Source organism: Coregonus clupeaformis, chromosome 7 (assembly GCF_020615455.1).
Source record: "Coregonus clupeaformis isolate EN_2021a chromosome 7, ASM2061545v1, whole genome shotgun sequence".
Classification (NCBI taxonomy): domain Eukaryota; kingdom Metazoa; phylum Chordata; class Actinopteri; order Salmoniformes; family Salmonidae; genus Coregonus; species Coregonus clupeaformis.
The window spans coordinates 62,121,995-62,135,991 of record NC_059198.1 but is presented as its reverse complement, the minus strand read 5'-3'; the positions used below and the strand labels follow the sequence as shown (position 1 = coordinate 62,135,991).

General features: G+C 43.6%; 1 protein-coding gene across 1 annotated transcript; it reads right to left on the bottom strand.

The window, feature by feature from the left end:
* Nucleotides 1-6,977: 6,977 nt before the first annotated feature.
* LOC123491279 (gastrula zinc finger protein XlCGF17.1-like) lies at nucleotides 6,978-8,543 on the bottom strand (the record flags this gene model as incomplete). Its single annotated transcript, XM_045221559.1, has 1 exon — nucleotides 6,978-8,543. A coding segment is annotated over one exon (981 nt), but the record flags the coding sequence as incomplete, so codon positions are not given.
* Nucleotides 8,544-13,997: the final 5,454 nt, after the last annotated feature.

Below are 13,997 nucleotides of genomic sequence, written 5' to 3'. Positions count from 1 at the left end.
GAAGAAGACATATTTTCCCTCGAGTTAGGCCCCTCTGCCTCTCCTCTCTGACAATTTTCTCTTTGAGAGTCCAGATATAGTTATTGGCTGAGGCCCAGTAAGAATTGCCTCCTAAATAACAGACTTATTACCGATACGCTATCTGTGCAGTGAAGCTGTAAAGCCTGATTTATGTTCAATCCGACCTCTGCAGTGGCCATACACAGTGGCGATTTCAGCATGTAAATCTTGGTGGGGCAAACCCCAAACATTTTTTGGGGATGCATGCCATCAAAGCAACAACACAACACTAAACAATATATTAATTGCACTGTTACAGTGACAAACGGTGCCCACAAACTATTAGGGCCTACATAAAGCTGTCCCAACAGCAGAGCTTTCTTTTCAGCATCATGGAGTGAATCCTTACCACGGCCATGTCCGGCTATCAACGGAGCCTTGTGTGGCAGCGAAGCAGTTCATTCAGACTCATTTACTGCCTTTTTAAAAAACATCTGATATGGCTGACTTGCTTAAACAAATGTGGTTTCTACTGATAGCTATAGGCTACATGTACACCACCAAGTCAGAACAGTAGGCTAAGTTATGAGGGGGAACGGGACCAAATTATTAGGGAGAGGCACATAGGCTACTAACAGCTTACTACACAACATACACTTAGAATTACTTTCTTACTACAGGATACATATCTCCCTGGCATATTACATCATTTATGCAGCAGCATACAATACATTTTTGGACTCATCTTCTTGTGCTGTGCTCACTTGAACAGGAAGGTGGCGTGATGGTCCTTCTTGTGGGCATATTTTGCCATCAAAGTCTGGCATTCTATGGATTTATGGTGCTTTCAAGACAACTGAAAACTCTAGAAAACACAAGGTCGAATCATGACGTCAGTGATCTTCAGGTCAGAGCTTTAGAAAGAGGCCCGAGTTCCCGACATGGAAATCCGAGTTGGATGCCCGTTCAAAACGTATTTTCCCAGTCTGAGCTTGTTTTTTTCCCCGAGTTCCCAGTTCTATTGAACTCACGGAAGTAAAAAATGTCCCAGTTCTGATCTTCCAGTTGTTTTGAAAGCGGCAGAAGTCGTGCTGGATTGAAAGCATGGCCAATGTATTCAACATTTTCTGGCCCATGATGTTGTAAGTGAATGTCTATCCTTTTAAGCTTGGGAAAGAGACTCTTAAACCCAGACTTGGACCACACACCCTCTCCACTGAATAGCAGGCTAGTGATTGCTTTGCAACGCTTGCAGTTAGCCACTGATTCATTCCAAACCACTCATTGTTGAATTTGCGATTTCCAAATTGTTGTGTAATGTTTACGTTTTATCTATCATTTCTCGTCATATGACAAGGATTGAAAAGGATTTGCAAGTAGATTGTTGACTTCATTCATGATTTTGACTTCTTGTGTAGTTTGCTAGATAAGATTTTGAAAATATGATGTTGACATGATCAGTCCAATCAAAGCTACGGTATGTATAATGTGATTTGACATAATTTTATCTGTGGCCAATGACCATGAGCCTTCTTGGATGGGCACGTCCAATGTAAATCTATGGCAGCACCCAAGTGGCTTGAATTTTTGAGCTCTCCCTGTAGATTTTGCGGTGACCTAAGCTGTGTTTGAATACACACGCTAACCGCACTAACCGTACTATTTGTGACGTAAATTGAGTATGTAGTATGTTTATTAATCATAGTATGAATATAATTAGTATGCCAGAAGTTCCCGGATGTCGTACCACATTCGCCAAAATAAGAAGCATACAAGCAGTGGACAATATTTCCGTACTTTTAGGGCCCATAATGCAATTCTTCAGGAAATGGGCGTGGCTTCACAACGTTTTCAGGTTTGAAGAAAATGGCGGAAAATGTACAGCCGATGTCTGAGAGAGGATACAAATTCATTGCTAATTATGACAAATGTTAAGAAAATGCGCAACACGGCGCAACGAGAGAATATTACCAAACCCTATGCGCTGTATTTTCTGCTGGCTGTCCCTCCATCACAGAAAGCACTGAGCTAGGCTGAAACACCTCCATTTTGGGGCTGCCTTACTCAAGAAAGCAAAAAAGAGACCATGTTTGTATGCTGCTTTATTAACTCAATGATTTTTTTATTTTTTTTACGCATTGTTTGCAAACTGATATGGGACACATTAACTCTTCGGAGTCTGGAGCTTTTTTGGCCGTTTTTGGGTACCTTCAATTTTGCCCTGATATACTACATAAAGAAATGTTTACCAGACCAATGTTGGGTATCTTTTTTTTCAGCACAACCTCACCTATATGATCTGTTAGTAAGTTTTTCACTTTGACATACTATTTCAACACACTGGACCCAAACACACACAGAAAACACAAAGTCCGTTTAGAAAAAAGATGGTTTTTTTATTGTAAAACCCTCAAACATGGTGAACCAAGCATTTAAAAAGCTTCAAATTGAACCACAAGGTGCAAATATGAACATATAAAAGTATTTTGGTGATATATACAAGCAATAAATAACTATTTACAATAAAAAGTAGGTATAACCACTGGCGTTTTTCTTCTATTCTAACCCTAAACCTTTTTGTGCCACTCCTCAAAACAGTTTCTGTCCAAAATGAAAAAAAAGCTTCAAATTGAACCACAAAGTGCAAATATGAACATATAAAAGTATTCTTGAGATATATACAAGCAATACACAACTATTTACAAAAAAAGTAGGTATAGCCACTGGCCTTTACCCTATTTGTGCCACTCTTCAAAACAGTTCCTGTCCACAATGACACAGAGAGCCACATCACAGGCCTTGCACTTCCATGGTGTGACAAACCTCTTCTTGTCAACTTGTTTACAGCGTTGACAAACCCTGCGGCCTGCTGTGGCTTTGTCTTTGGCCTCTGCAACATTGGCAATGGCCACAGAAACATGGCTGGTGCTTTTTTGAAGTGGAACCCCTGTCTGGGTCACTCCGCACAGCTGGGCCACAAGTTCTGCCACAAAGTTCTTGTGCGTCATGGGTGTGACCTGTTGGGTCGCACTGATGTCACAGTGCAGGATGTATGCATTTGTTGTTCCCATGTCCAAAAATGCAGGAAGAGGGTGCAGTACCAGCGAGCAGTTCTGCGATGGGTTGAGTAATACTGGAGAAGCTGGTCTGACAGGTCAACCCCTCCCATGTACTTATTGTAGGCCATGATGGGGGTAGGGCAGGGAATGTCTTTTGCTACCCAGCGTCCAGGTCCTTCCTTCACCTTCCTCTTGATTGTCTCGCCCGAAAACGCTGGGTGGATTGTGGAGCACACCGACACCTCCCGCGTATCCATCCACTTCACAAAGACCAGGCGATCCTCTCTGATCCATCTCACAGACCCCCCTCTTCGATTTGCTGGTGAGGGCATTTTCTCTGCCACTAGGACACCCTTTTCTGTTGCTTCTGTAGGTCCCACAGGCTCCAAACTTCATACTTCCCAAACTCAGGAACAGTTTTGGGCTGGTGTAGAAATTGTCCATATAAATATGGTATCCTGTACCAAGATGTGATGGCTGAATGAGGTCCATAACAGCATCATATGAAAGTCCATGCACGCTGGGTGTGTGTGCTTTCCCAACATACACGTTGAAGTTTAGAGTGTAGCCATTGTTAGACTCTGCCAACACAAAGAGCTTGATCCCCCATTTGTTAGGCTTGTCCTTCATGTACTGGGTCATGCCAGTTTTGGCTTTTGTAGCCACCATCCTCTCGTCGACTGACAGTTCCTTCTTAGGATGGTAATGAGCCTGGCAGGCAGTGCGAATGTCGTCCATCAGAGGTTTGACCCTGAACAGTTTGTCATGCTGGGGTGTACCTTTGCGCTGGTCATTTATGACATCCTCCTCTGGATCACTTAGGTGGATGTTCCATGAGATGGACCGGAATCTGTCTCTTGGCATGACCTTCGCTGGCAATGAAACAGACAATATGTGGCTTTGTTTCCAGTAGTCCTGGATACTAGGCAGAGTCACCAATGAGGTGTAGATGAGGAGACCCAGAAATCTGTGCAGTTCCTCCACATCAACGTCAGTCCACTGATATTTGCTCCCCTTCTGCTGATTTCTTGCTGCCTGTTTGTTGGTGTTTCTGCAGATTGTCCTCATTGTATCTGCGGCGAAGTAGAGCAGGAAGAGGTCCTTTGGTGTGTGCCCTGAATGCAAATCCACCTGGGCTCCTGGTGGTCTGCGGGGCATGAACCTACTGGCTTGTGGGGCAGTGTCAGGATCAGTCTCTGTTTTCCATGGCTCAGAGCTCTGTTCTGGCTGTGCTGCTGACTGGGCTGGAGATCTTGACCTGGTCTTGGCCTGATCCTTCCTTCCACGCCCCTCTGTGATGGCCTCCGTCGGCTTGTTGTGGGGGTGGGGGGCTGTTGATGGCCCAGGCTGCTCGTCGTCGTCGTCGTCACTATACAAAACAGGTAAACGGATTCAAGATTATTCAAAGTTCAAGATGTTCATTGGCATTTGCACTACAGTGAAGTAGAATAGAATACTATAGTAAGATAAACGAAAGCAATAAAACAAATTCATTTTAGAAAAATGTTTGTCTTCTTACCTCACGTTTTCAGCAACAAAATCAGGGTCCTCGAAGTCATCCTGGCCACTCTCATTGTCTGACGACGAACTTTCCAAAGTTTCTTCATCGCTCATTTGGAATAACAAGTCGACGGCTTGTTCAACGTGAAGTGTGCGCCTCATATTGCTTCACAAAAACGATACTGCTGACAATAAAACTCTTGAAATACTAACAATTGAAATACTAACTCGTGAAAAACTCTCCAAAACTACTCATGAACAACTAATTCCTCTCGTTCGTTCTTTCGCAATGGCTAGTTGTCATGGGAATGAATGTTTATATACTCGTGTGCATCCTGAAGAACCGGGTTAGCACAAGCACACGTTTTTTTCCGTTCCTTTTTATCACAAAAGACGACAAAGTTATTATAATAAATGCAAAGCGCTCATAAAAGAGCGCATATTTTGACGCACTTTTTTCATGGAATTGAAATTATCATAACTTTGGTTTTAGTTGGTGTATTTACATGAAACAAACACTCAAAACGTAGCTTCGGGTCTCCATTTCTGCATGAAATCGACGGCAGCCCTCTGCGTCACTTGGTTTGGATGCTGCGCGGTCCTAAAGCCGGCCCGCGATTTGAACGCGCCAAAGCGTTCGCCGACTCGGAAGAGTTAATATCAAAATAAAATGCAAAACAGCCAAAAAAATCAATTAAAAATTACATTTATTTCCTGCCCTGAATTGCCCTGGTCGCCACTGGCCATACAGCAGTTACTGCGATGCAGCCTCTACAGAAGTAAGGCATTCGGATATTGTCTTGTTCGGTGTCATGGCGTTTGCACATTTTGTTTGTGCATGCTGCCACCTACTCTGCAGTGGAGGGTGTTTTCAATCACATTACATGTGACACACACAAAAAAAGAACATTTCACCACCAACCAACCAACCCTACACCTATATCTCATAATATAAATATATATACAGTATCAGTCAAAAGTTTAGACACACCTACTCATTCAAGGATTTTTCTTCATTTGTACTATTTTCCTACATTGTAGAATAATAGTGAAGACATCAAAACTATGAAATAACACACATGGGATAACCAAGATAGTGTTAAACAAATCATAATATATTTTGCCTTTGCCTTGATGACAGCTTTGCACACTCTTGGCATTCTCTCAACCAGCTTCACCTGGAATGGTTTTCCAACAGTCTTGAAAGAGTTCCCACACATTCTGAGAACTTGTTGGCATATTTTCATTCACTCTGCCTCCAACTCATCCCAAACCATCTCAATTGGGTTGAGGTCGGGTGATTGTGGAGGCCAGGTCATCTGATGCAGCACTCCATCACTCTCCTTCTTGGTCAAATAGCCCTTACACCGCCTGGGGGTGTGTTGGGTCATTATCCTGTTGAATAACCAATGTTAGTGGGACTAAGAGCAAACCAGATGGGATGGTGTATCGCTGCAGAATGCTGTGGTAGCCATGCTGGTTAAGTGTGCTTTGAATTCTAAATAAATCAGTGTCACCAGCAAAGCGCCCCACACCATCACACCTCCTCCTCCATGCTTCATGGTGGGAACCAAAGACACGACGGTTTGAACCAAAAATCTCAAATTTTGGAATCATTAGACCAAAGGACAGATTTCCACCGGTCTAATGGACATTGCTTGTGTTTCTTGGCCCAAGCAAGTCTCATCTTCTTATTGGTATCCTTTATTAGTGGCTTCTTTACAGCGATACGACCATGAAGGCCTGATTCACACAGTCTCCTCTGAACAGTTGATGTTGAGATGTGTCTGTTACTTGAACTATGAAGCATTTATTTGGGATGCAATTTCTGAGGCTGGTAACTCTAAATAACTTATCCTCTGCAGCAGAGGTAACTCTGGGTCTTCCTTTCCTGTGGCGGTCCTCATGAGAGCCAGTTTCATCATAGCGCTTGATGGTTTTTGCGAATGCACTTGAAGAAACTTTCAAAGTTCTTGAAATGTTCCGGATTGATTGACCTTCATGTCTTAAAGTAATGATGGACTGTTGATTCTCTTTGCCTATATGAGCGATTCTTGCCATAATATGGACTTGGTCTTTTACCAAATAGGGCTATCTTCTGTATACCAACCCTACCATGTCACAATACAACTGATTGGCTCAAACGCATTAAGAAGGAAAGAAATTCCACAAATTAACTTTGAACAAGGCACACCTGTTAATTGAAATGCATTCCAGGTGACTACCTCATGATGCTGGTTGAGAGAATAACAAGCGTGTGCAAAGCTGTCATCAAGGCAAAGGGTGGCTTCTTTGAAGAAGCTCAAATATAAAAAAGTTTAACACTTTCTTGGTTACTACATGATTCCATATGTGTTGTTTCATAGTTGATGTCTTCACTATACATCTACAATGTATGTATGTATGTATGTATGTATGTATATATATATATATATAATTTTTTTAAATCTCAAAACATCTTATAACTCTTCTGCAGTAAAATATTGTACACCCAGGTACTTCTCAGCAGCTGCCACCTACACTCATTAAAAACCCACTACCCCATTCCACTACTTTGACCCAATCTGCTCCTCCACCATCCAAATGGCCTGGGAGGACAGGACACCCCACTCAAAACACACTGTAACTCTTCTGAAGTCAAATCTCATATACCCAAATCTATTTTCTGTGATTTACGTTCCATTTCAAATCTAATAATTATTACATTAACAATTGTTACAAGACAGAGTATGAACAGTTCTTGCCATTAACATCATGGATATTATTACTCAATGTATCATTGATTAGTTTTATGAGCACATACACACACAGGTTCACAATAACATCTTCTATCATAACATTTATCCATTTAAATCACAATGTGTGATATTACATAGACACAGGGGAGACCTGCTCCTAGATCACAGCTGCATTTAGGCTCCACAGAGGTTACCATGGTGATCAGACTAAGTCAACTGTTTAAGAATGGGAGATGGATATGACTGTTCACTAGAGGTTTTTTATTTAGGGATCTGGAACCGGTGCCGTATAGGAGGGAGATGAAATACGGCACGTTTTTGTTTTCTGGTGACTTTTCATTGTCCCTAACTGAGCAAAGCTCTTTCCACATAGACAGACATAAGGTTTCTCTCCAGTGTGTGTTCGCTGGTGTCTAGTCAGGGAGGAAGTTACGGTAAAGCTCTTTTCACACTGTTCACAGCTAAAAGGTTTCTTTCCAGTGTGTATGCGCCGGTGTGAAGTCAGCACGGAAGCTAGAGCAAAGCTCTTTCCACACTGATCACAGCTATAAGGCTTCTCTCCAGTGTGTATCTGCTTGTGTATGGTTAGGTTTCCAGCACTAACAAAGCTTTTCCCACAACGAAGGCAGGGGTAAGGCCTCTCGCCTGTATGAATTCTCAGGTGATATTTTAAGGCCCCAGATACAGTAAAACTCTTCCCACACTGACAGCAGCAGTACGGTTTCTCTCCTGTATGGATTCTTAGATGAGATTTTAAGGCGGTAGATACAGTAAAACTCTTCCCACACTGAGAGCAGCAGTACGGTTTCTCTCCTGTATGGATTCTCAGATGAGATTTTAAGGTGCTAGATAGAGCAAAACTCTTCCCACACTGTGAGCAGCAGTAAGGTTTTTCTCCTGTATGGGTTCTTTGGTGTTCTTTAAGACGCCCTGCAGAGATGTGCCTCTTCCCACACTGAGAGCAGCAGTATGGTCTCTCGCCGTTGTGAATCCGCTGGTGAATAATGAAGCAACTCCGGCTAGTGAAACTCTTCCCACAGTTAGAGCAGCAGTGAGGTTTCTTCCCTATACGTCTCTGCTGGTGTTTCTTCAAGTGTTCTGATCTAGAGAAACTCTTCTCTGTCTCGTCAGCAACATGTGGTTGAAGTTCCGCAGATGATGAGACCCTCCCACATTTAGGGATGTCCCCTGTGAAACCAAGACATTGAATAACTAGGTTTATGAAATATGGGTCTATAAACAAAAGTTATCATCAATATACAGTACACTCAGTGACCAGTGTATTAGGTACACCTACAGACAGTGAGTCACGTGGCTGTGGCTTGCTACATAAAGCAGGCAGACAGGTATTGATACATTCAGTTACTGTTTGATTGAACGTTAGAATAGGCAAAACCAGTGACAAACAAAAGACAACGTCAGCGGCAGTCCTGTGGGTGAAAATAGCTTGTTGATAAGAGAGGTCGAAGGAGAATGGCAAGAATCGTGCCAGCTAACAGCCGGGCCACAAATAACAGCGCAGTACAACAGTGGTATGCAGATCGGCATCTCGGAACGCATAACTAGTCGATACTCGCCATGGATGGGCTATTGCAGCAGACAACCACACCGGGTTGCTCTCCTATTAGCTAAAAACAAGAAGCGTCTCCAGTGGGCATGCGATCAACACTGGACAATTGAGGATTGGAAAACATTACCTGGTCTGACAAATCCCGGTTTCTGTTGCGTCATGCTGATGGCAGTCAGGATTTGGCGTACCGAGCATAAGCCCATGGACCCATCCAGCCTGGTGTCAACAGTACAGGCTGGTGGCGGTGGTGTACTGGTGTGGGGAATGTTTTCCTGGCACACGTTAGGTCTCTTGATAACAATTGAGCAACGATTTAACGCCACAGCCTATCTGAACATTGTTGCTGACCAAACCCAATAGAGTATCTTTGAGATGAGATGGAACGGGCTGTTGACAGCATGAATGTGCCGCCGTCCAATCTGCAGCAACTGCGTGATGCCATCGCGTCAGCATGGACCAACATCCCTGTGGAACTTTTCCGACACCTTGTAGAATCCATGTCCTGAAGAAGTCAGGCTGTTCTGGAGGCAAAGGCGTGTCCGATCCGGTACAAGATGGGTGTACCTAATAAATCTTTTTTAATCAATCAATTAACAGAAGTTTCAGAAGGAGATTGGAGTCTAATCCACACACAACATTGTTCTTACTTGATTAAATCAATGCACTTAAAGAAACTTTCAAAGTTCTTGAAATGTTCCGGATTGATTGACCTTCATGTCTTAAAGTAATGATGGACTGTTGATTCTCTTTGCCTATATGAGCGATTCTTGCCATAATATGGACTTGGTCTTTTACCAAATAGGGCTATCTTCTGTATACCAACCCTACCTTGTCACAATACAACTGATTGGCTCAAACGCATTAAGAAGGAAAGAAATTCCACAAATTAACATTGAACAAGGCACACCTGTTAATTGAAATGCATTCCAGGTGACTACCTCATGATGCTGGTTGAGAGAATAACAAGCGTGTGCAAAGCTTTATCAAGGCAAAGGGTGGCTTCTTTGAAGAAGCTCAAATATAAAAAAGTTTAACACTTTCTTGGTTACTACATGATTCCATATGTGTTATTTCATAGTTTTGATGTCTTCACTATAAATCTACAATGTATGTATGTATGTATGTATGTATGTATGTATGTATGTATGTATGTATGTATGTATATATATATATATATATATATATATATATATATATATATATATATGTTACGTGTGACGTATTTTTCTTTCTCCCCATTTTCCTTTGTAGTGTGTTCTGGGCATTACAGGTGTGCTGAGTTGCGGCTGACGATGGTGGGCGTGGCTTCGGTCCGCAGTCCTGGCAGCTGTAGCTGATTGATGAGAGTATACCTGTTTGCCGTGTGAGCTCGAAGAAAGGGGGGGAGAGGACACTTGTTGTTTGGCTGTGTTAATTTATCTTTGTTTGTTTTCCAGCCTGTCCTCCTGATGTACTCCACCCTACCTAGGTCCTGGAGAAGGGAAAGGTAGATCTGCCCATGGGTGTACATTCCCACGTAGATAACCCATTGTTTTACACACTAGGTTAGCCGGGCGGGTGTCACCCCTGTATTTTTTGGTAAACAGGCAGGAAAGTGGGTTATGGTTAGAGCGTGATAGGAAGGTTTAGGTGTGTAGAAGAGGAGGGACCTTTTGTTTATTTTCATTAATTGGACCCCGTTCCCAAATATTCTCTTCTCTTACCTTCCATGGTTTATTTGATTGATTTGTTGTTTCTTTATGGGTGTTGTTTATTTTGTTTAAAGTACATTACTAAACGTCCCCTGAGGGCTAACCTTGAGATCTGGTTGTTGTCTGGTTATTTTAGTTCATTACACTCCACATTTCTTCCCCAGCCATCTAGTTTACCTTGTGTGCGCAGGCACGGGCATTTACTTCTCCTCCTCAGACGAACTACACCCGAGGGGAGAACGTAACATGGGGGTTCGTCCGGGATCTTTTTGATCCAGCTTGTGCCCGCACACTTTGGTAGTAGATGTGGATTGTGTGGTTGTTGTGTTGGGTGTAGTGTTTAGTTCTGTGTTGGATGTTGTACTTAGGTGGTGGATGTAGAACATGGCCACCTTTAACCTGAAGTTTTTTTTGGATAACCCTACGTGGGAGGGTTTTGAGAATTGTAGGCGAGCGGATTTAGAGACGTTGGCAGACCATTTCGATATCTCTGTGCCAAGGGGTTTTGTTAAGGCGGAGGTAAGGGCATTGGTGTTAGCGGCGCTGATTGAACAGCAGGTGTTGGTTTTGCCTCGGCCAGCGGTTGGAGAGGTGGTGGATGCGCTGGGTACCCCGTATAGGCCCGACGATGAGGTCGAGTATAAGGCCCCGGCCACCTTGCCTCGATTTGACCCTCTCTCTCCTATGCCTACGGCTGTACATTTGCAGCTGGAGGCAGAAGAGAGAACACAAATCCGAAAGGATGATTTACATCTCAAATTGGAGATGCGCCTACTGGAGTTGGAAGCAGATGTTAAGATAAGGCAGATGGACTTCGAAATGCGCAAATTGGAATTAGAGACAGAGATGGCGAGGCTGGCCGCTGTCCCTGCCGTTTCCAATAGTGAGTTTTCCACCCCAGGATCTGCCTCTACCTTTGACATTAGCCGGTTGACTCTTACTTTTGTGCATTCGAACGCATAGCAGTGGCTTTGAATTGGCCTAGGGATGTGTGGCCGCTGTTACTGCAGTGTAAATTGTCCGGTAAAGCGCAGGAGGTAATGGGTACTCTCTCTCTCGCTGATAGTCTTAATTACGACATTGTTAAGGCTACTGTGCTCCGTGGGTATGAGCTTGTGCCGGAGGCTTATAGACAAAAGTTTAGAAAGCACTCCAAATCCTCTATAAAAACTTTTGTCGAATTCGCTAGAGAGAAGGAATCTCTCTTTGACAAATGGTGCTCAGCGAGTAAAATCAATGACTTTGAAGGTCTTCGTGAATTAATGTTATTGGAAGAATTTAAAAACAGCCTCCCAGAGCGGTTGGTTGTATACATTAATGAACAGAAAGTGTTAAAGTTATCTGAAGCCGCGGTGCTGGCAGATGAATTTGTGTTAACACATAAAACGGTGTTTCCAACACATCCGTAGTGAGAATAGACCGGTTGTATCTTCTCCTGTCTACAATTCCCACCGTTACTCAGGAAGTACACGGCTGAATCCAAAGGAGGAACGCGCCTGTTTTTACTGTCATAAAGTCGGACACGTAATTTCGGGATGTATGTCTCTAAAACGCAAGTCACCACCTTCAACCCCTAAACCCCATAAAAGTGTGGGTTTGATTAAGGTAAACTCTAAGAGCTCTGTAAAGGAGAGTCCTGGGGTTGTACTAAGTCGTCCCGATCCCACATACGACCCGTTCATATTTAAAGGCTTTGTTTCACTGACAGGTGATTCTGGCGAACAAAAGCCAGTTTTGATATTGAGAGATACTGGTGCGGCTCAGTCTGTAATTCTCTCAAGTGTTCTGCCCTGGTCAGAGGAGTCATATTGTGGCGCTAGTGTATTATTAAGGGGGATCGAAATGGGTTGTGTGCCTGTTCTGTTACATACTGTCCATTTGACTTCTGATCTAGTGAGTGGATGTTTCAGAATCGGTGTACAGTCCGAGCTTCCCGTAAATGGGGTTGCTCTAATCATGGGTAACGATCTAGCAGGAGACAAAGTTGTGCCTGTGTTAGAAGTGCTGGACAAGCCTGATGCTCAGTCAAGTGCTGATGTTTTGGCCACTACGTTTCCCGAAGCATTTCCAGCGTGTGCCATTACGCGTGCGCAGTCGCGTCGCTTAGGTACCATGGTAGACTTAGCTGACTCTGTGCTTGCACCTATGTTGAAGGAAGAAGATACCCAGTGTTCTACTCCTGTGTTTCCAGTGAGTTCTGATCATGATGATGGAAATAAAGACAAGACAATGGCTTCCTCGGTGGACTGTTTAAGGTTGCCAGTTACGCGGGAGAAGCTAATAGCTGCCCAGAAAGAGGATGTGGGTTTGGCCAAATGTTTTTCCTCCATATTACCTTTGAGTGAGGCAAAAAGGAAAGGTGTGATGTATTTCCTCGAGAACGGTCTTTTGATAAGAAAATGGACTCCCCGGGCTGACCTAGAAAATTATTGGAGTTCCGTTTTCCAGCTTGTAGTTCCTGCCACGTTTCAGACGAAGGTGTTGTCCCTAGCTCATGATATTCCTTGGTCTGGTCATCTAGGGGTGACTAAAACCTACGATCGAATCCTCCGTCATTTCTTCTGGCCGGGAATGAAACGGGATGTGGCTCGCTATTGCCGTACATGTAGTACGTGCCAAGTGGTGGGGAAGCCTAACCAGGTAATTTCCCTGGCTCCTCTCTGCCCGATTCCAGTCATGGGAGAGCCATTTGAGAAAGTAATAATCGATTGTGTTGGTCCATTACCCAGGACTAAGTCAGGGTAAACAATTCTTGTTAACAATAATGTGCACTGCTACAAGGTACCCAGAGGCGATTCCTATGCGTAAAATCACAAGTAAGGCAATTGTGAAGGCGCTGATTAAGTATTTCTCTACCTTTGGATTTCCAAAAATCGTACAGACGGATCAAGGCACTAATTTTACATCGAGATTGTTTGGAAGTGTGTTGAAGTCCTTGTCAGTGTCCCATCAGATGTCTAGCGCTTACCACCCGGAGAGTCAGGGTGCGCTGGAACGTTGGCATCAGCCGCTAAAAGCCATGTTGCGTAAATACTGTATGGACACAGAAAAAGATTGGGATGAGGGGGTGCCGTACGTGCTGTTTGCTATTCGGGAGACCGTACAAGAGTCTCTTGGGTTTAGCCCAGCTGAGCTAATCTTTGGTCACACAGTGAGAGGGCCTCTAAAGGTACTGAAAGAACAAATTATGGCTGATGATTCAGTTGGGTCCTCTACTAATGTACTAGACTATGTTAGTCAAGTCCGGGAGCGGTTGCATAATGCATGTGCTGTAGCCAGAGAAAATCTGTCTTCCACACAAAAGAAAATGAAACGTCACTTTGATGTAAACACTGTGTCTCGTTCTTTTCAACAAGGTGACCAAGTCTTGGTGTTGTTGCCGGTACCCTGCTCGTGTCTCTCTTCCAGTTTCTCTGGCCCATATGTGGTGGAGCGAAAT